This window comes from Scophthalmus maximus, chromosome 15, assembly GCF_022379125.1.
Source record: "Scophthalmus maximus strain ysfricsl-2021 chromosome 15, ASM2237912v1, whole genome shotgun sequence".
Classification (NCBI taxonomy): domain Eukaryota; kingdom Metazoa; phylum Chordata; class Actinopteri; order Pleuronectiformes; family Scophthalmidae; genus Scophthalmus; species Scophthalmus maximus.
Genome location: NC_061529.1, coordinates 15251778 through 15275000, shown reverse-complemented (window position 1 = coordinate 15275000; position 23223 = coordinate 15251778). Strand labels below are relative to the sequence as shown.

The 23223-nt window shown below is 46.8% G+C and overlaps 3 protein-coding genes across 9 annotated transcripts in view; 2 read left to right on the top strand and 1 right to left on the bottom strand.

Annotated features, from left to right (window-relative positions):
* The window catches only part of LOC118286523 (kazal-type serine protease inhibitor domain-containing protein 1-like), a 1389-nt gene extending 1288 nt beyond the window's left edge, over nt 1-101 (top strand). Inside the window, exon 2 of the mRNA XM_035611017.2 lies at nt 1-101. This exon is cut by the window's left edge and continues 7 nt beyond it. Coding sequence (XP_035466910.2) covers nt 1-101 — 101 coding nt within the window.
* A 14435-nt stretch (nt 102-14536) lies between these two features.
* Nucleotides 14537-17397, top strand: insm1b (insulinoma-associated 1b). Its single transcript, XM_035609740.2, has one exon. It carries the CDS (start codon nt 14805-14807, stop codon nt 16299-16301), a length of 1497 nt encoding a protein of 498 aa, XP_035465633.1. The 5' UTR covers nt 14537-14804; the 3' UTR covers nt 16302-17397.
* A 1673-nt stretch (nt 17398-19070) lies between these two features.
* ralgapa2 (Ral GTPase activating protein catalytic subunit alpha 2) overlaps nt 19071-23223 on the bottom strand; it is an 86564-nt gene continuing 82411 nt past the window's right edge. For 5 of the 7 annotated variants that reach the window (XM_035609733.2, XM_035609739.2, XM_035609734.2 and 2 more), the window contains one exon: nt 19071-21994. In XM_035609733.2, the coding sequence (XP_035465626.2) occupies nt 21837-21994 (158 nt within the window). In that variant the 3' untranslated portion in view covers nt 19071-21836. The remainder of the gene's footprint in view (nt 21995-23223) is intronic. The other 2 variants (XM_035609735.2, XM_035609737.2) reach the window with 1 other exon arrangement.

Genomic DNA, 23223 nt, shown 5'->3' with positions numbered 1-23223 from the left:
GCGAGGTCTCATCTTACCCTCTTCCAAACCTGAACTGGAGGAAGACGGGAAGCGACCACTTCCTGCCAGGGGACGATCCTCACATCTCTGTCCAGGTTTGAAAATAATTTCAGCTGCCATGTATCGCTGAACTAGGGTTGTTGAGGTTTGGTTGAGCGGTGTCCTAGTTATTAGGATCTCTATCGCGGCAGTAGAGGAAGATGTTTTTCAATGAAGGGGGATTTCACTGATTTTACACATAAATAATAATAATAATGTATTTTTTTTAGCATAAAACACAGCTTAGGTACTTTACATGAAAGAAAATAGCTAAAACAGAACATCAGATGCTTAAAAACAAAATATATTAAGACAATTAAGGATGTTGAAACAATAAAATCTTTTTTTTAAAAGGGGTTAAAGTAATGCTAAGATTGACTGATAAAATAAAAGGTGAATTAAAATCATTTTTGAGCAGTTTTTTAAAAATGTGTCGACAGTGGTTGAATTTGTAATATGTAGTGGGAGTTCATACCAAATATTTGGTGCATAATTAAAACTGAAATATCTGTAGTTAGTCATATATTGAATCACTTCCCAGAATTTCCTCCACTTTAACGGAAGTATATTCACAAATGAAATAAAACAGTGGTGACAACATGGACCATTGTCTGTTTCACAAGTCTATTTATAATATTACTGAAGCAAGGGAGCCAAAACTTATCACTAATGACTTATATGGAGCAGTGATTTATTATATTACTGAATTACTTTGTCATACCACCCATGCTGCTGTCCAACACACACATTACATACATTTGAAAAAGCCTCATATCATCTGTCCAGGTGTAATCCTGTCATCTTTCATACTCGAGGAGGCCCCCAGCGTTACACCGTCACCACCTGGCTGCAGATACAGGGCCCCCGCCTCTCTGTTGCAGGGGTCTATTCATGCATCTCCCACAATGCTTTGGGAGAAACGTCGGCATCGAAGCAGCTCACAGTGAGTGAATTTGAACGTTATGCTAATTAGCAATGGTGGAAATCCTTATTTTGAAAATATACTGTTTATTCTTACTTGAAAATATTCTTGTCGACGTTCCAGTGGTGGAGGTAAGGAAGGGCCCAGTGGAGGAGGCGGAGGGACACCCCATCCAATATTTGGATGGAGGCAGCAGTGATGGACAGTTGGCATCTGGAGATTACATTTGTTTAGCTCGGTTAAAAGAGCAGACTAAAAGACAACACATCAGCTGATATCTTCACTACTCCGTTGTCAGATGAAGCTTATTTTTTATTTTTTTTAACTGTGTAATGGCACACAAATAAATCCCTCCTGTTATTTACTGTGCAGCATTTTTTTTGTATGATCACAACTGAATTGTTCACTAATAAAATATGCCCATGAAACCAGTGGTTCCATAACCCAAAAGTGCAACAACTAGAGAAACAGCTGACTCATCTCGCTAACATCAAATTTGATTATGAGACATTGCTGATACGATCACTAATGTGGATACAGGGCACACCTAAAGTCCACTCCACTGGGCAAACACAGGGCACATTATATTAATTCATTGAGGGGGAAGAAAAAAAAAGAAGAGAGTGATTGAGGGAGGGTGTGACCATCCGTAGGGTCTCTTCATCTCTCTCCACCTGAGTGCCAGTTAATCCTCCCCTCATCCCCCGACTCCCAGCTGGATACGCCGGCTCCTTCTGAATGGCGAGCTGCATTAGCGCCGAGGAACTTTCCCCCGCTGTCTGTTAGTCAAAGCTGATTGGAGATTACAGGCCTGTGGTGAAAACACAGCCCTCCATCCCATCATCAAATCAATTTCCAGCTCTTTTATCTCCCCTCCTTTCTCTTCATTTCTTTACTTCCTCTAATCCCGACTCTCTCCCTCCCTTTTCAATGTCATCAACTTTCACTTGCCACTCCATCTCTGCCCCTCATTCGGTGCTCTTCTTGACAGCTAAATGACAAGAGAGAGATGAGTGGGAGGAAGGAGTGGAGGGGTGGGCTCCCTCCTGAGTGGAGCCAGAATGATGTCATGGGGGCATTTGTCCTCCTGGTGTGGAGGCTTCCCTTCCTCTGCTAATTACCTTGTACAAACTTGAATCTGATATGGCGGATATGAGGCCCAAATACAATTATTGTGGGCTAACAAAGAGATATTGAGATTCAGGGAATGAGGGAGAGACGAGCGAGCGAGATAGAGGGGAAGGCCCGCGCACGCACACATACATATACGGCAAACCGCGTGCGTGCACACATGCTCATATACCCACCCACCCACACACACACACACACACACACACACACAACCACTTGTCCTTCCCCTCCATTCCCTCAGATAGGCTAATGTTATTACTGGGGTAATTATCCTCATTAGTGCCAGCAGCTGTAGAGAGCCCATTGCTTGCTGTTCCAACTCCACCCCGAACCCTTCTGTCTTCACATCCCCTTTTGTGTTCTCGAGATCTCATTTTGTCTCCATCCTTTGCATGCTGTGGGTGCAGGCAATTGTAAAAAAAAAGAAAAAAAGAAAAATGGGAGAAAAGAAATAGAGGCCATCAAACATCTGACAGGCCAGAGTTACCCCTGCTTTCTGAGTTGAGTAGTGCAGCTCTTGCTCAAGGCCTGGTCAGTGTGCAGAATTTGGGAAAAAGTACCAAGTGTCAATTATTCAAGTGCACCATATTGTTTTTTTTCTTCTTCTCCATCTATCATTTGCAGCTTCTCCTTCCTCCTAGTGGACCGATTCGAACACAAGATGGCACTGTTTGGTCAGACAACCACTTCACGCTCCACTTCCCTGACTGTGCTTTTTACAGCTAGATGATCTTCTGACATCACTCTCGTCCCTCTCATCTGTTGAATTCTTTTTTTACTTTTTACATCCCTCAGTAGGAAAAATGAGTTCTTATTTCCTCTCCAAATTCAGACGCCGCCGTGTCACTTTTTCCACTCACTACAAAAAAAAAAAGATGGAGCTTGAGAGTGTGTTTGCATAACCGAAGGAACTGCCTGTCTACTCGCTTGACATTTATGTGAGGGGACCCTGGAAATTATTCCCTTTCATGGTTCTTAACTTCACACCCCATCTGCATTGTAACATACATATTATGAGATCAACAACTGGAAGGAGGCTTTAAACCCAGCCCCCCCCCCAAGCGCTTTGAGATTGCCTTTTGTTTTATTGGCAGGGGCTGATGCGGACAGTAGGTAACCTGTATACTGCTAAGCCCCGCATCAGGCGCTAAATGTCATGCATAGCCTGTTTTTATTGGCTGGTGTGGCCCGCCGTGCCCTTCTCCTTTTCCTGGAAGCCGTTGTTAAAGAGCTTGTTGTTAATGCGGCCTGACCAGATGGGCCCCCCTTCTCCACGCAGGTCTGGACTGAGGGTGTTCACCAATGCAGTGGTGGGATGAGGAGGATAACAGGTGAGATTGCTGCCGGCCTGTCAACCAATCAGAGCGCAGCAGATGTCTGGCATTCTGCCTGTAAACTTTATGTGGCATTTGGGGTTGTATGGAAGTGGGTTTGATATTAAGAATCAAAGTGAATTCTGGTTCATGTATTTTTTTTCAATTTTTTCTTTCGCATGTGACTGTAATCTCAGACAGTCATGAAAGAGATTACAGAGCGCTGCCTCCACATGCAGTTCTCTAAGCCTCTCTGAGCCCCCGTATACTGAATATATGCATTTCGCACTAAGAAACTTGGATTACATGAAGCTCACGCAGCATTTTGTGCATCTAATTTGGCAGACAACAAATCATTCAATGTTCCCTTCGTGAAACTCAGACATCATTTCCAGAAATGTTCTCTCATCCCTTGTGTGACAAAATGCTCCCAGCATTAGCTGGGCAAACACTGAACATTCCTTTCCATTTCCAATGCGGGCCAATCCTGAATCACTGCAATTTTGGTATCATGGCAACAGAAAAGGTAAGGCCAGGGCCTGGGATTGTTGATGAGTAGCCTTTTAAAGCTCTGAATCAATCTGCCTCGCTGGGTGACCTGTGTCTACCGTGCATGTCTGGATTAGTTTGGCCGGAGCACCTGTCCCTGCTCTGTCAACAGCGGATCAGGTTACTGGCCGCACATCCACCTGGCCGACACAGCGTCCTGTGATTGACGACCCGTCAGCTGCCGTTCACCGCTGCTTTCAAAATTTTAAGGGTTGAATTTACTTGAATGCGACAAAAACTTTCAGAACTCACCGACGGCGGTCGGTGAAATAATTTGCAGACATTTCCAGATGATGTGTGAAAGGACTTTGAGATCAATAGGATTAACAATAAAAAAGGAGATGGCGCTCTCATTATTCACATTGAGAGGGTGCAAAACATCACGTTTCCACAAACAACCGCCCTAATGTCAGTTTTCTGATCTCGAGACGTATCGTAACGAGGCCTCTTAGGTTGATTACCGAGTTAAGCTGCCGCCATGGCCCAGTGGAGCGAGGCGAAGGCTGAACGTAACGTCCTTCCAAGGACGGCTTGTGTCTAACATCGGCCCTGAACAGGGAGACAAAGCTCAGTCAAGAGTGGGAAGAAATAGTCTCTCTGGTGTCAGACACTGTGTATCATCTGTCTGGGATCCTTTGTTTTTAGCCTGCTAATTAAGGCCGATACCGCTCCTTTTAGATTTCTGGATATTTCATTGAAAATTAAAAACGTGTCCAGAGGAGGCCGATCATTCCTAGGCATTCAGCCAGCTCCGTCCGACGAACCAACGTCACCCAGCATTTAAATCTACAACTTGATGGCAAGGGAGTCCAGAAAAGGGAATTCACACTTCTGTCATCCAGCTGGAACACAATCCGCTCATATGTGGTCTCAAAGTCTACTTCTGACTGCTGCTCTGTATTCACTGTCATCGCCATTATTCCCCTGATGATGAAACGATTAGCTAGCAACCTTTATGATAACCACAAAGATGGAACGGGTGATGGATGGGCCATGTGATAGACTCAGGCGGTTGGTCAGGGAGGCTTTGTCCTGGATCTCTGACACCTTCTATCTTGTGATCCACAAAGCCCCCCGCCCCCATTGCCTCCATCCCACCCCCAAGACCCACCCCTGTAACCCCCACCAGCTGCTTCTGACCCCTCATCATAGCCCTGCCTCTGCTTGCCATGTGCTGGGAGTCAAAGGGGTTCCCACCTATCGCTCATCAAAATAGAACCCCACCATCTCCTGTCCCCGCGCACTAAATCACAATCAATCGCTTGGCAGACAGAGATGGATTGGTACATCAACGACCCTGTACCTTTCAGCAGGGGGCTGCTGTCACTGACGGATAATAGTGGTGATTCTTGGGGGAGTGAGCGGGTCAAGTCTGCCACCCCTGGAAGGAAGTTATCACAAAGCAATGGAGGGAAATTCTTTTCTCTTTAGGGACAACGGTCACTGTGTCTAACAGCATGTCCGACAGACGGACGTGTGGTGAAAAAAAAAGGAAAAAGGTTTGCTTTGATGCAAAAATAAAGAATACTTAAGTTTAATTAAATTTGATTCAGTGCAAATTAGTGCATCCGGGGTTTGGAGAGAATACACTCATGAGGTCCCCTGAGGTTTATCAATGTGTCAGTTTACGCTGCTCATCAAAAGTACATGAGGGTCTATCTAGTCAATATTACATTTGAAGAGAAAGTGAATCTGTGAGTTTATTGGCTTCTGAAAATTAGAGCTACAAAGATGTGCCCGGAGGCGGTGTGCGATAATCCAATTCCGGCTAACGCGGGTTAACGGCACATAGGCCTGTCTCTTTGCACTGTAACCGTCTCTGTCTATAGCTATAGCGTTTGAACGCATGGGTACATGCTTGAATCAAATTACGCTCCGGCATGTCAACTAGATGTCCGCTGAATTTCATTACGTCCAACAAGTCAACCATTAGCCAGCCAGTTAGATCCAACTGAAAAGCTCCGTTAAATGTTCATTTGAATTAACTCGGCGGGTTTTCGAGGGGCTTAACGTGGAACAGTGTTGTCACGCAGCTTGTGCTTCTTTAAATATACATGAATGATACTTTATTTCAAACCTGGCTAACGTGATTGCTCACACAGGTGAAGGTGAGTGCTATGTGGGTTACCTCTCATTTTACTAATGTTTCATGTGTTGTGTTACTAAGCCTATACCGTACTAATGCTGTAACTATAACCAACTTAATGACTCCCATGACTCCTACTCCTACTCCTTAATGAACCCTATACATGTTGACAGATATGAAAACACATCACTGAGCTGCCTCGCTCGCGCAGCCTGTCTGCTGTCCGTCCATCTCCTCTCAAAGATAAATACACCGTTGACATTCTGCCTCACATCATCATGTGTGTTCCGAGAGTGGCCGTCTAGTGCTCCCTGATTTGCTCCCCAACGGACTCGAGTGATTGCATCATTCACATGAGCACTGACGACAAACATCATTCGGATATGCAAAAAGCCCCGGCGATGCCATAACACGATGATTGGGAGTGGAAGACCTTATTCCGCATTCAAAGCCAAAGGCTCAAGGAGGATCATTCACATGTAGATGTGTCCTTCTGGAAGTGCCTCGGCTATACAATTTCCATTTGGATACGGTGTGTACACAAATAAAGAAAGGACATTGGGTTCTTCATTTGATTAACTAATCACAGTCTTTGTAATTCCACTCCGGGACCTTGAAGGGCAGCGCCGGGCTGCGCACCCTGATTAGCCTATTGCTGCTGCTGCTGCTGCTGCTGCTGGCAAATCAGTTCAAGTAACTCCGCTCCGTACACTACACAGTGGCTGTGATTAAACAAGCGATTAAGACATAGAGGGTTTCTGTCTGTTTAATCCCTTTTCCCATTGTCTAAATAGATAGCCGAGCGTATATTCCCCGATCAACAATAACTGAACACCGCAAGAATTGGAGTGGGAGGTGATTAGGGTCTTAAAGCTCCCTGGAGTATGGCTGCAGGTTGTTTGTGATTAGCTCAAATTTAATGCTACATTCTGTCCTTATTGCCTCTTGCTGGAGCAGGAAATGCATTATCTGATGTTAAAGCCGAAAGGGGGAAAAGAAAAAAAAGAGACGCACACACACACACACACACACGGCCTCAGGACATATGTAATATCTTTCAGAGGCAATGGAATTATCTACATTCGCGGTAGAAAACGCGCCACGTGCTGCTGGTTCACAACATGTTGACAAACCAAACCAAACGCTCCTCAGCCTCACGACTCGAGCCTCAAAGTGCTTGGACCCTTTTCCCAGTCCCCTGCCACAGCCCCCCTCGTGCAGTGCAGCGGCGTCTGCGTGTCATCTGAAGGCTGCACAGAAACGCCGCAGCCCCTTCTTCTCTGTGACCGATGTCTTTTGATAGAGCTCATTATGCAAACTGGTCCCAACTCCTGCTGCATAATTAGTGCTTAATTAATTTGAGTGAAATCTTTCATCTGTCTGTGTCCAGCCAGCTCCTTCCTTCCATTTACAACTTGGTATTAATTTCAGAAGGGGAATGGTTGCCCAGCTGATGAAAAAGCTGATATCATTAATCAAGTACTGTATCTTTTCCCTTCGTTTTTTTTCTTTTTTTTTCAGGAATAATAATAAGTGTGACGAGCAGAGTCTGATTAACCCTATTATGCTCCCTAATTAGGGTGATCATTTAATAATCAAGGAAGCAGCACAATTATAGGAGAATGCAAATCATGCCGCCTAATGAAGAGTGTGCCAATTCTGGGAATTATTTGTTTGGAAAATGTGGAATTCCAAAATCAAAGGCCAAGAAATGCTAACTCTGTTAATGGACTTATGTTAAGGATGAGCTTACATAGTTGAGCCCAAAATGTTTCCAATGCTTTGTGCATCTCTTTGGAGAAGAGCCATGACAACAAGAGGAAAAAGTCCTTGAAATATGCCGTGAAAGAGCATAAAGTCAGAAGCTACACACACACACACCCCAACACACACACACACAGGCACACCCACACACAAAGTAAAAACTTGCGGAGTCTTAGATGAAACAATTGATATCACTCTCATGGTTGCAAGTATATGTGTAGCTGGAGGAGCCAACCAGTAAGCTTAGCTTAGCACAACTGGCCCGGCTCTGTCCAAAATCCACCTCTAAAGCTCACCAGCTTACACTTTTTATTTGCTTTGTGTAATCTGTCCTGTCATCAGTGAGTGAAAACAAGACGTTTTGGTTTATTTCTGAAATGTTTTACCTGTAAAAACCACAAAATTACATTTTCATACTTTCATTTGGAATGGAATAACAACTTAGACTGTATATAAAAATTGGACATTGTCACCGGGTCGGGAAAGCGAAGCCAATGCGGAAGTGCCTCAAACCTGTGTTCTCTCCAATGACCAGCAGGGGGCGACTCCACTGGTTGATAAAAAGACGTCAGTTTCTCAAGACGTCTATGAGAAAATGACTCTACTTCTCATTCTCATCAGTAAACATTTTCCTGAGGAGTTTATGCTCTCAATCAATAGTTTCAAGTCTTCTTCAGTACAACATGATGTGTTTAAAAGAACCAAAAAGATGGTCCCATTAAGAGTAGAATAGCAACCTCCAAATATGGTCACTTCTGGTTTCAAAAAACCTAGATGGCGCTGGGCAAAATGCTAAACTGAAGGCTTCACGAGTTCACGATCCAATAGGTGGCGTCATGGTGGTTTGCCACTTGGTTCATAACAACACAAAATATTGGTAACACTTCAAAAAGAAGATCAAATATGTTCAAGTAAATTTTGTCCAGTGTACATTACCCCTCACCTGAGAGCAGGGGTGCCAGAAAAATTGTGAACGTTCATGAGGGTCGGTTCTCATTATTCCCGGTGTTAAAAGCTGAGCAGGCCCGGACTTTTATTTCCCACCGGCACTGTGTGTGTTTTACAGAGCCTGAGGCACGGAGAGAGCAGACGATCAGCACCATGGACAGCAACCAGTCTTCCCTGGAGCGAGAGCACACAAGTGGACACACTGAGACCAAAGGCAAGGAATGCAACACTGTGAAGATCAATTACAGAAAGAGGAGTTATATATTATATACATGAGATTTTAACGTCTGTTTAATGCATTTTTGTTTGAATAAGTGAGATAAGATGACTAATAGTTTGGGGCCTAGGAGAAAGATGACCAGTGTGTATAACTCCACGTGTCAATAGATAAAGGATACAGCCCATTAGGGTCTGCCGCAGTCCATCGTTCACGCTCCTAGATGATACAACTGCCGTCTGCAATTTCATCAAGATAATGGTGACCTCATAGATGGGAGTCTATGAGCAATGGCCCTGATTTCATTTTTCTTACATGGAGTCATTATCGGCCTTCAGGGAGCCAATGGGGAACGGAGGACGGACCTTTTTTTGTTGTCTACTTGTGTGAGAAATGTACTGACTACTGAGCCAAATGCTTGTCAGTGAGATCCTTTATAATGCTGGCTGCTCTTGCTGCAGCGTGTGTGTGTGTGTGTTTGTGTGTGTGTGTCCCTCCACTTCTTTGTATCTGTGAGGTGTGTGTGCATGTGCGTGCGAGTCGACATGAATGTACATCAATTTACTCCCCTTCTCCCCCACAGTGCAGCTGTGCCTCGGAGACTCTTGTGAAGTAATTGAATGAGCCGGGGCAGGGGGAAACCTGTGGCAGCGAACGTGCTGCCCGCTGGCCTTATTATCTGTAATACGGCAGCCGCTCTGCCTGGACTTTCTCATCCACTCATGAATACAGAAATGAAGAAGATGGACGTAAGAGGTGAACGCGGGGGGGGGGGGACCAGAGCCCGCTTTAATCAGCTCACCAGATAGAACAATCGCTTTATCCACCTCTGCAGCTCCGAGGTGAATTAGTGTTTAACATTCCAGGGCATGCTTTCTGACAGGGGACCCCGCCCCAAACAACCAATGGACTGTGGGGATTATCGAGAGACACTCTGTTGCTTTTGATGAGTAAATTAGGGCTAAACATGCCCCCGAGACTCCGGCAACTGATACGCCTGATATGCAGGAAGAACTCACTTTACGAGAAAAGAATCTGCTCCCTTTGAAGCCTTTGTTCCTATGTCTGTCGCGCACACAACAATAAAAAGCATCTATTATTTTTCTATAGTTGATATTGCATTTCATAGTAGAGTAGTAGAGTAGATTTGATCATATCCCACTCCTACACACTGTAGCATATATACAGGCAAAGGACCATTTCACTAACCAAACTCCACAGAACCATTTCAGAAATGGCACAAAATCCCCCCCCCCCCAAAAAAACATCCGTCCTTGTCCTCACAGAGTCATCAGCATCGTTGTCAAAAGTACAGATAGCATCAGGGACATTCTCAGTCAACACTGAGGTCCATTAGTCTAAAGCTCAGAACTAAAGCACTTTACGGGGCTCTTCGCAGTAACCTGGTCTCGTGGGCAACCTTCTAAAGTACACTTTAAAGTCTAGACGGTGACCTCTGGGTTTTTCTCTCATGGCCAAACGGGCAAATGTCCCCATTGATCCCACTGCCACTATACTGAGGCTGACTTCACTTCCAGGGGGCTTGCGATTTGCTACCGTTGCTCTTCACAGGTGCAGTTTTCCGTGCTGCTGTCTCACAGTGACACGTGGCGACTTCCCTGCGACCGCCTGCAGGTGGTGTTTCCGAGCCATGGGGACTCAGGAGTGTGTGGCACACAGTCGACTTTGGTGGCAGTGCCGAAAATGAGAGGGCCTTGCCTGCGTCCAAGATGGCGACGGGGACCAGGTGCGTTCACGTCCGGCGTGGACATCGGCTTGGATTGGACGAGCACAAGAATTTGCTGAAAGGCCTCTGTGATGAGTAAAACAGAAAAGTCCATCAAATATTAATTTCATTAATTCATGTGAAAATAAGGACCTGAAAAATTGAGGACTTACTTTAAAGTCAGAGTTTAATTGGTTGAGTCTTAATTGTTTTCCCTGCTCCAGTGGAGAGAAGCTTTTCTCCTTTTTTGGAAAGGACAAGAAATTGAATTAAAAGACTACCCTTGTCCTGAAGGAGCCAGTCAACAAACGGCAACAGGACTGTGTTACATTAAAGGGAAAAGACACTTGCGCTCAGTTCAAAACAGTGACTTCTTCTATAAAAATCTATAGAACAGGTAGAATTGAGCCATGGTGGGTTGGTTTTGGAGCCGCTTCCCAACAGAAATAGATTGAATGGGTTTCACATGAGTCGATTCAGAGCCGTATTCAAAAACCAATCACTTCATTACACTCTGGCACTTTTGTCCTCCCGCGTCATTGTGCTCTTGTTGGTGCCTGCCCGCCTGCTCCCAGTTTTTTGGGGACAAAGGCTGAGGCCGAAGCTGTGCCGTGTCCGCAGCCGGCCTGATTAAATCTGGGTCCCTCGCAGGCTCTCTCTCCATGGTGCTGAAAGAGCCCTCTATCAGATTACAGGCAGCCAGAATAGGACCTGGGCTAATCAATTACATTAACTGATTGACAATGCATTGGAGGTGGCCGTGTAGTGAGCACCAATTACAGTCATGTCCTATTGCACTTTCAAATTGGCTCGGGGTTGGCACAGCACACGGAGCCAATCATTCACGGCGAGGGCGGGTTTTTTCTATACATGTGTATGGTGAGAATAAGGGTAATCTAATCTTTGTGTGGAGCAACCGACCTGCCCCACAGCTCCCCCGGCAACCGCGGTTAATGTTTGACAGAAGCAGACCTGAGTGCAGTGGTTCCACTCGCCGCAGGTAAACTCTGTGTCCTCAGCAATAATCCTGCATCCTGCAGGTGGTGCAACAAACGAGGAGCTGAGTTTGAGGCGAGAAGCTCAGAAATGAACAAGTCTTCAACTCAAACTTCTGCTTATACAGTTTGGCGATGAACAAATCTGGCTTTAGCCGTCTGCTATAAAGAGGTTATCAACAGGAATGCGCAGTGGCGCTGTGAGGGGGGGGGGGGGGGGGGGGGGGGGGGGGGGGGGGGGGGGGGGGGGGGGGGGGGGGGGGGGGGGGGGGGGGGGGGGGGGCAGGGGAATTCACTGGCCCCCCAAGTGGCACCCCCCTGGGGAGTTGCAATAGCAAATGCATAATATGCTAAATGGTGGTAAAATGCTTCTGCATCTGATATTTTACACTGGGTAGTGTTCATTTATATGAATAATGTATATTTTTATAATAGTTAAATAGTATAGTTAGGTCTAGGTGTCACGGGTATGAAGCAGCAGGACCCAAATGAAGGAAAACAACCAATGCAACAAGAAAACAGACTTAAATAAACAAAATCCAACTCTCCAAACCTCAAATCCATTAAACTAATAAAAGAAAAACTAAAAAATAAACTACAACGGCATAATAGAATTCCTGAAATTCAGTCATGGCTTTTGGTTTTGGTCGGGTGCCATCCAGGGATTTTCAGTCGCCCCATCTGGCCCACCTGTGAAAAAATTCTGGGGGCGCCACTGGGATTGCCGAGTAAGACTAAAACACTACTCTAATATTTAATCTAGTATTCTAATATATACTTAAACTTTAATATGTGATCTGAATCAGTACATTGACAGCAGCAGCAGCAGCAGCAGCTGTATGCTAATGTGGCGCCTGTGCTTCCCGTCCGCGCGGGGCAGCACGCGCCACTGAGCAAACACGCGCGTGCGCGCGTGCGTGCCAGGGCCAGGGCCGGCGGCCCGCGCGCTCCGCGCCGCGATGATCCGGGGGAAAAGAGGAACTCGTTAAAATGCCATCAAAGCGTGTGCCCCCCCCCCCCCCCAAACAAACCACGACTAATAGGAGCAGAGAGAACAGGTCGGCGACGGCGAGTCCTGCAGAAAAAAAATGAAGAAAGAAGTTTTCTATGTTTACAGTAAATGAAATGTACATATGCCAAACAGGAAAAAAAGAAGAAAAGATCAATCAGATTTAGTTGGGATTAAGTGACGAAAACTTTACAGGAAATGTGGATTTTTGACGAAGACAATTGTGTCTTTCAAACTTAGTGAATGAATTCAAACATGAAAAAAACGTAGTGACATTTAAGCCCGTATATAACCCCCCCCCCCCCCCCAAAAAAATGCCGGTGTGTGCTTTGAGGCAGGTGAGAAGGCACCGGGACGCGGAGGCCTCATGAAAGGAAGCCTCGGGCCCTGCGGCTCGGTTCCAATTGTGCAATTATTTGACTTGGTCATACTGCAGCTTTATGCAAATGAGGGGGAACAATGTGCGACGATGGAGATTAATTCCTCCCTGGTCTGCCGAGTGAAAGGAAGAAGAATGCGCTCTCTGCCAAGTGGCGCACTGCAGCCTGCATTCTGTCTTTACAGCGAAAAAAAAGGGAAGAAGAAAAAAAAAAAGCAGACAAATACACAACACGTGAAGTGTGTATAGGAACTATAGGGGAGCTGCGGAGGAGACGGGCCGCGGTGCTTGTAGTAAAAAAGTTGGCTTTGTTAACAGGAGGCTGCAGATGTAAGAAATAAGAAAAAATTACGATATAACAAATGATGAAACATGTTGACTTTCTTATCAAATAACATACAATCTTAAATCTTGAATCAGAAGTTGTATTTTTTCTTTTTTTTTGGATTGGGCAAAACAATTAATATCCTGAAAAAAAAGGTTGTGTTTGTGCAAACAACCGAACCAGACTGGAGCCAGCAGCAGCAGCTCCAGCTGAGCGCTGGATGTTTGTGCAGCATTTTGCAACACGAGCCTCGGCCGCGGCCTCCTTTGTCTGGGGCACTGATTCCGCCCAGCACGCGCCTATAGCTGTGGGCCAGATTGGCCGTGAGTCCCGTTTCACAGTTAAGAGGTCAATTTGCCTTTCAAACGGGGGGAGAATAAGACAGGGACACACGGGCAGACGTGGCCATTGTGCACAAAGACCAGAGGGCCTTCTTATTACTTATGTATGCAGCGAGATGTCTGATTTATATGTCGAGTTAAACTACCGAGACAGACACGTGCCCCCAAAATAAAGAAACACTCCCTCTACGGTGTTTATTTAAGACATAATAAAACTAAGGTCTATAAAAAATAAAAAAAACTGGGACTGTATAGTTTGCAGGCAGGCCTGCGCACTGTGCGTAAAGATCATGCGTAAAAGAGGCTGAAGCGTGTGGACGAAAATAAATAAACAGCTGTGAACCGTGTGTTGGTGGAAACAGTCTGGAGAACCTGCACAACCAGGCGTGGTGTTACGCGCATGCCCCCCCCCCCCCCCCCCCCCCCCCCCCCCTCTTTGAACAACATCACAACAGCAACAACAACAACAGAAATGAAAAAAAGAACCAACTCGAGCTTTTGGTTTGCGTTTCACCAAGCTCGTCTAGACCCCGTCTTAATACTAAATTGTGATGATAGTGGCAGTGACGGACATTTCCTCTCCGCAGCTCCGGGCCCCCCAGATGAGAGCCACAAAGCCGTGGCACGTGTGCATTTGTATAAGGGCCCATCAGACCGTAAAAGGAGGAGGGTCCCGGCGTGTGCCTCTGTCGGGGAGGGGCCGGGCGCACACATTAATGTAATAAACCGCCGGTACATCTGCTAAGCTATCTGCACATCCTCCAACGAAATCCACCAAACCCAGACTCTAAGCCCTCCCACAATCGAATCCACTGGGGTCTTGGTTGCACCCGATTGGTCGGGGATGCTGCAACAGGGGGGGCGAGAACAATAGCATCATTCCGGCATAAAAAGAGTGGAGCTATGCCTTGGAGACGAAAACATTTCAGCAACAGAAGGATCAATATACCGGGGGAGACGACGTCCCACAAGCCTCTAGCGTTGCCATAATTCTAACAAACCTGGATACTCGAGACTTCACCCGCCTCCCCGAAGTGCCTTTCCGCCGCCACTCGCCAAGATGCCCAAAGGATTCCTGGTAAAAAGAAACAAGAAATCTGCACATGTTTCCTACAGGACTCGATCGGACGAAGATGACTTCCAGGAGCATCCCACCCCAGCTGCCTTGCCGTGTATGTCGAACCCCTCCCCGCCGATGTGCGCCGCGTCCAGTCCGCACCGCGCTGCGGCGTTGCCGGATTTCACAGCAGCTGACGCGCCAGTGCCAAGAGTGGAGAAGCCGGCACAGTTCGGCAACCCGGAGGCGGCGTGCCAAGCCCTCTACAGCCCCACCCGGCCCATCAGCAAGGAGCACGACAGGGGATATTTTGAGCGAAGTTTCAATCTGGGCTCGCCTATTTCTGCCGAGTCATTCCCGACACCCGCCTCCCTCTCCGGCCTGGACCACCTCCTATACGCCCCGGTCGACCTGAAGATCGGCACCAGCAACAGCAGCCGCAGCGGCACCACCAGCAGCCTCCCGGCACCGAGCCAGCGGGTCGGCGCCAAAAGACCCGCAGCTGACGGCACGGAGCGCAAATCGAAACCCGCCGCCAAGAAACCCAAAGCCATCAGAAAACTTAACTTCGAAGACGAGATGACGACTTCTCCTGTGCTCGGTCTCAAAATCAAAGAGGGGCCGGTGGAGGTGAAGCCGAGGGCACCGTCCTCCGGGGGAAACAAGCCTCTGGGGGAGTTTGTGTGTCAGCTCTGCAAGGAGGCGTACGCGGATCCCTTCTCCCTCGCCCAGCACAAGTGCTCCCGCATCGTCAGGGTCGAGTACCGGTGTCCCGAGTGCGATAAGATGTTCAGCTGCCCGGCCAACCTCGCCTCCCACCGCCGCTGGCACAAACCCCGGACCACCGGCGCGCCGGCGATGCCACCCGCGCAGGGCACCAAAGCTGAGACGGCCAAAATGCCACCGCTGGGTGTCAAGACAGTCTCCGACGAAGCCAAAGACACGAGTGACAGGGACACCCCGAGTCCAGGTCTGTCCGAGTCGGGCTCCGATGATGGCTCGTATGACTGCCAGTACTGCGGGAAGAGGTTCAAGCGACAGGCATACCTAAGAAAACACATCATGGGCCACCAGGCCCTGCAAAAGAAAGTGCTGGAGGAGCACGGGTTTCAGACCAGCGAGCGCGCGGCGGAGCCGGCACCGGTGCCACCCGCCTCCTCCACTGCACCACCTCCGCCGCCGCCACCGCCGCCACCACCACCACCACCATCCTCCTCCTCCTCCTCCTCCTCCTCCTCAGAAGAAGCCTCAAACCAAAGCCCCCTCAACCTGAGCCCCGTGGACTGCCTGCTGTGCCCGGTGTGCGGGGAGAGTTTCACCAGCAGGGCCGGCCAGGAGCGACACCTGCGCCTCATGCACTCCTCCCAGATTTACCCGTGCAAGTACTGCCCCGCCACGCTGTACAGCTCGCCGGGCCTCACCAGGCACATAAACAAGTGCCACCCCTCGGAGAACAGGCAGGTGATCCTGCTCCAGATGCCGGTGCGTCCCGCCTGCTAAAGACATCGCAAAACTCGTGCCTTCGACGTTTAGAGAAGAAAAAAAAAAAAGGAAGAAGAAACAACAAACAAACAAAAAAAGTGGCTTTGGGGTTAAAACTAAATAGATGAAGAGTTTGTGATGCTCACTGCCATAACTTTAGGCCAATGAAAGGCGGTTTAATGTTTTCATGCCAATCAGTGATTGTTGAACGCTCCGTTCTCTCTAGATTTGAATTATAGGCCTATTTTGGGATTTTTCTTTCTCAAATCAGTTCATCAAGGACAACAAAAAAAAAAGAAGAAGAAGAAAAGAATACAAAGCGATAGTTTGACTGTTAAAAGGGTATTTTTCTAGGACGGCACACGTGCTCAATGATAGCTTCTAGACCTAAGAAATAATGTCTTAAAACCCCCAGAAACCCTTTTGATTTCCCCCCAGACACAACTTATCAACTTCTGTCCTGGTGGGAAAAATCAAAGTGTGACTGAAACACTCCCTGTTTAGTAGAACCACAAATGCCTTTAGTATACGAAGAAGCCTTTAGTGTGAACTAGCCTATACATACACATCCAAATCCCGCTGTATAGCTGCCTTAAAAAAACAAGAAGAAGAAGAAGAAAAGTCAACATAGATTGTTTTAATTTTGAATGCTGGCACATATTTTATAATTATTATTGAAGATTGTTGCAATATTTTTCATCATATGTTTATTTATTTATTTATTGGAATAATTTTATGTAACTTATTGTTGTGTTTGTTGTGATTTTTTTTTCTCTCCCTTCTCCATCATGTGAATCGTTCTTGGCAGTTTACATGTCGTATAGCCAAAATGTTTTTCTTGTTTTTTCTTGGTTCAATGTTTGTGTTTCTTTCGTCAGGTTCCTGAGGTGTGATGCTTGTCGTGGATCGGGTTTTTAAATCTTCAATCGCCACAGCTCTTGTTTAAAAAAAAAAAAAAAAAAAGGAGAAAAGAAAAAAACGTAAAGCTCTTACCTTAGATGCAATCTTTTTTAAGGACAAGTTATTTTTCTTAAATGTTGGCTTTTATAGCGCTTTGATTGTACGTGTACATCGTTGTTGTCTATCGAAATAAAAAAAAATATTTTCAAAACGACTTATGGTGTCAAGTGCTTCGACTTTAAAAAAAAAGGTTTTAAGAATAGAGAACCAGCAGACGTCATTACTGGATTTATATTTAAATAATTATATATATTTCATATTTCTTGTGGGAGTTTTGTTTCACTGAGATTAAATGAGTTCAGGGACCTTTTTGATTTAACTCTTTCTGTAAATTTCCCTTTCCTCTGTGGGAATAACAAATGTGGCTTATTAATAAAAAATGATATAAACAACATATTTTAATTTAAATTGATATGGTGTAGAGATGATTTATATAGAGAGATGTTGCACCAAGGCCTTTTATATTCAAGACACAATTTGAAACGACGCTGTGCGTAAATCACACCCTTAAAAACCCCTTCACAAATTACCCTCATTTAAAACAACTTTGAACAATAAAAAAGAAGTGAATTCAAGATCCTATATACCCCCCCCCCCCCCCCATCCAAACAGAGACTTTGTGTGTTTCAAAGGAGATGAAGTGCAGTTTGAATTCATCCGTTGGGATCGATCGGGTGTTTTGCAGCTGGTTCCCAACCTGTGGTCCGCGGGCCTCCAGGATTGAAACAGTAAGCACGGACCTGGAGCGGTATAAATTCACGCGACGGAAGTTTTAAGTGTCTGCGAACTTCTCTCTTCTCCCCGCAGCGCCTCCCTCACACCTCGACCTTAACCGGAAACAGAGAAGAGCCTCGTATATTGGCCTGGCGATGTTCTCCGGACTTGTTGCGCAGTAAATCACCGCCGCAGCGGCTCAAGAAGCACTTAGGGCCTTAATCGTAAATCCCCCCCCCTTGATGCCACGTCGGGACACGACAGGGGGACAAGGAGGTGGTGGATCAGAGCTCACCTCTGCAGCAGTAAAACATCTGTCTGCTCTGGAACACTCGACTATTGTCAGCTGATTTAGGCCACGTCTGACCTCCACGACCTGGGAAGCACCAGGGTTGGTTGCGATTCAGCAGGTGCGGAGCTTTACCACTGGTGGTTAGGTCTCGGAGTCTGAAGTGAGACCGAGCAAGTAAATAAATAAAAGTCACCTCTACGCTGACCTTTGCTCCTGCTCGTTACTCTGCATCTGTCCAGGGGCCCGAAGAGTGCAAACCTCTCTCCTTAAGGCATCAGCGACCTGAAGACAGAGACTTATTTGCAGCGTGAGAGCACACGTGAAATAGTGCAATGTGGTGATAATCACTGGGACGCGCTGCCCCTGCGTGTTCTGCTGTAAACTGTCTCCAACGAGCCCCGAGCCGGAGGGAAAATGAGGCAGCATTAGGCGTCTTTCTCGCCCCCCGCCACCACAGCGCTCACACAGTTCAGGGCTTCAATTACAGTCAAGTGCTTTTCTTGGCTCTTTATGTGGCCCAGGCTTGGCAGGGCACCCGTAGGTGCAGCGACCATTGCACCTGTACCCTCCTGGTGCGGTCCCATTATGCTACGTGCCTCCCCTCAGCCGGGCTGAGCAGCAGGGGAGGCAGATGGGAGGAGGGTCAGGTTACCCCTGCTGCTGCTGCTGCTGCAAGCACAGCCAGGCCAGGGTCAGGGAGCCCGTGGTAACAGCACTATCATGTCAGTGTGCGCGCACACACGCACGCACGAAATCGGAGGTTATTCAAGTTGCTGATGTGTTGTGAAAGAGAGGGGGAGAAAAACAACAAGAAGAAGAAATAAGATCAAATTGATTTAATGAAATGTCTCAATTTTCACATTTCTAATAAAGATAGCAGGACTTCGGTCATTTAAAAACAGTCTTGATATGTTGACAAGTAAGGGTGAAATCTTCAAGCATTTTTTTCCTCTTTCCTCTGATACAAAGATTATATTACAGGCATTCATATATTTATATTCAGAGGACGCCCCCTCAGATTTGACACAATGTACAAGGATTTCTAAAACGAGAAGAAAAGAGACGACCTACCAGGAACTAACACTATAGCTCATTTTTCTTCACGTATATAAGACACACAATCCTCGTCTCGTCAAAACCGACATCTCCAGTGACTAAGCCATTAAAAGGGGGGGGGGGGGGGCACACAGACCCCTTGGACAGACATCATCTATAACCTACAATCTTTAAGATCAGCATCCTGGGTGGTTCCTTCAAGTGACTTGGGGGAGAATAAAAACCATAGATGTGATCCGGGCCTATGTATCATACATTCTTCAAAAAAGATAAAAAGAAGAAACAGAAATCGAAAAAAAGAAAAGAAAAAAGGACAACAAGCGGCCTTCACTCTCCACACTCGTGCTGCCCATGACAAACACAAGGAGGCGAGGCGTGAGCGAGGGGAAGCGAAGTGACAGGTGAGCGTGGGGGAAAGTAAGGCATAGTAGTGCAACAGACGGGGGAAGGGTCGCAGCCCGGGCGGGGCCCTCGGCGGCTCTGAGTGTATAGTGTGTTTGTGTGGAACACCTGGCTACCATGACAACGTGAGCAGCGCAGGTTGGAGGGGTGAGAGAACCGGCCTGGCCGTTGCTAGGAGGGCTGCTCCGAGTTCAGCTCCGGCATGCCACCTGAACCCCCCCCTCCCTGCCCCCTCCTGTGGATCTAGGAGGCGGCATGGGGAGAGGATCATGGGAACATTCTCAGATAAAGACGAGAGCAGCGCAAAGACCCACTACTCCAAATCCATCTGTCGTTGTTTTTGTGGCTGTCGGGGAGCACGCGACACTGACCGCTTAGATACACGGGGGCAGGAAAACGTTTTGTCCTTGAGACAGCTAGACGTGGAGACGTGATGCAGGGCGGCCATGGGTAGTCTCACACGGTGAAGGGGGAGAAACCCAAATGTGATTATTGGGAGCAGAGGTGGTGTGGGACAGCATCTGAGAGGACAGACATTACACAGGCACTGTGAGAAGCTCCCTCAGAAAAGAAACTCACACTCATACACACACTCAACCACACACTCAACCACACACACACACACACACACACACACACACACACACACACACACACACACACACACACACACACACACACACACACACACACACACACACACACACACACACACACACACACACACACACACACACACACACGGTACATGCACACTAGTGCATGGAGTTAAGATTCACCTGAGGCTCTGGTGGTAGTTTTCCTCTAAACAGCACATGACTACATGAAAACAACACGACAGCAAAATTAATTCATCAAATAGTCCTCTCTATGTACATCTAGCAAACACACATGGGCAAATACATCTTTTTAAAGCGATGAACACCCAAGAACGACAAAGAGAAAACATTCTACATAATCGATGACAGTGAGCGAGTGCAAAAAAAGTGTTGTCTGGGAACGTTGGAATGTCGATGTCTCCGCCTCACAGGACAGGAAACGGATCGCGGAGGAAAGAGACGGGGGGAACGTATTCGATTACCGGACATGAGCCTTCTGTAACAACGTCAGAAAACAATTACAAACGCAGTCTTTTCTCATTGCAGCGGGGGGGTTGCATAAATCAAATCGTGACACAATCCATCGGAATTCATTTAGAAAGGAAAATTAGAAGTGATGACAAAAACGACAAAACAAACAGACCCCAAACAAATTTGAATCCAGCTCAAGTTAGAAAGACGTCACCGCTTGTCCACTCTGGGTCAAAAAAAAAGAAAAAGAAAAAAGCCTCCAAGTAGCAAAGCGACTCCACGTCCAGGAAGTCGGTGTAGCAGTGAAGTGATCATTCCAGGGGAGGTATTCCCCCACGCATCAGTCTTTCCTCTGTCTCCACTGTAGGAGGAGGACTGTCCACGAACGTGATGGGAACTGGTGCTGAAGCAGCAGGACAAAATCCATCCACCGACTGGAAGTGGCATCTCCGACACAGGAAGGTTGTGGCAGACGCGCAAAGAAGTAAAAAAAAGGCAGACACGTTTATAGACGGATAACACTCTCTTGTGCAGCTTGAGCACGGTGCCATTTACAGCGGCGTCATTCAGTGCTTTGTGACATTACGTGTTGAGATAGAAGCAGTCTCCCATTCCCTTACTATAGGAAGAACCTCGTGTTTCTCCAGTGCATTGCGACCGCACTAGAAAATGAGAATAAAAAGGACTTCTTTTTGTTGTTGTTGTCGTCACCGGTTACTTTAAGACTCCCTCGGTGAAGTCAAGTCTTCCTATGTTGCCCATTCTTGAGCGGAAACCACCAGGATGAACATAAATAGCTTAGTCTCACGTTCATCGCCGTTAACGCGGTGAAACACCACCAACAAATGGAAATGTTATCAGCGGGGTACATGATTGCCGCACAAATTAAAAAAAAATTGCAATGTGCTCCAGTTACATGTTTATACGACACAAAATAAAACGACAGAAGGGAAAAACAACAGCCACCTCTTGCAGTCACGGCTGGTTGTGGGAGGTTGTCTTGAGAGGAAATATTAAAGGCTGCACTCGGGTTGGGGGGTTCGGGGAGGGTCGAAGAGCTCAGTTGGAAGATTTGCTTATAGCGCTGGCTGATCGGCGGAGTTTCCCGGACACTCGGTTCTTCGTGGCACGGGGCATGGTGGGAGAGACCTGGTCGACAGAGTCCGCCGCGCCTGCCGGAGCGCTGGCTTCGGTGCTCGTGCTGCCGGTGAAGGAACCTGGGAGACAGATGCAGGCAGAGATTGTTGACAGGAACAAACAATACAAAATAAATCAAATCAAATCAAAAATAGACAACGGTGGAGAGAGAGAGACAGAGCTGGTTAGGCATTGGCAGGATTTCATTTTTGCGTGATTTTTGTATATCCCAGCATGCTTCGTCATGCGTGTGGCTGCTCCCCACAATCAAGATTATCCACTTCATAGGATTTTCACCAACATTCACAAACGCACAATGCAAACTGTCAAAAAACAAACAAGGGTTAGGATCTGCGTATTTTCTACCCTTAAGAATGAAGATGAGATAAAGCAAATAAAATACTTCAGAAATCACACGGCTTATTCAAAGAATAAGCCTTTCTTCATACTACAGTGTTTCGAGAAGCTTGCATGACGTAAAAAAATGATAGGTTACCTCTGTAAATAAAAAAATAAAAAGTTTTTGTTTCGCAGTGTGAAAGCAGAACGCTTTGAATGAAAATAAAATTACACATTATACTCTTGTTGTGAACACGTAGAGCCTTCCCACTGTCAATCATTGTCCTTTTCGAAACCCCCCCATCACATCCATGATTACATGGGATGGCAAACAGCAATAAGCTGGGAGGTGGGCACCAAACGCTGGTGAGGACAATCAAGTATTGTGAGCGCCACTCCGACTTTCCCAGTGTGCCCCTGACCAAACCCCGCCGTCTCTGCTCCATGCCTCGAGTTTAAACAACTTTTCGGCTTTGTGGAGGTGGCATCTGGTTGCCTATTTTCTTTCCTATCCTTTTATTTTCCTGCCATTTTTTCGGAGGCATATCAAGTTGCAGCGGCTAAAAGGAATGGCAGATGGCTGGTGTAACAGACACTCAGCAGCACAGTGGACACTGGCAGCATCCAGGGCTGAGAGAGGAGGGCCGGGCTGTGGATGAAACATTGGGCGTGTGTTTTGTGAAAGGCTCGAGGGGAGGGGAGGTGTGTGTGTGTGTGTGTGTGTGTGTTGGGGTGGGGTGGTGGGTCAGAACATGCATTCTCAAATCTGCATATGAATATAAGAAAAGGGGTGGGCTTGGCTAAAAATGTGGGCTGGCCTTATGGACGGAACAAATTCCGCATTCCCGTATTCTACCCATTCCTACAGTAAAGCCATTGTTTTACAAGCTGAGCTCCGAAGGAGTCTCCTGTAAGGACGAGGAAGGCAACCAGCTATTAACGCTAATATACACAGACAACGTTGTGATAG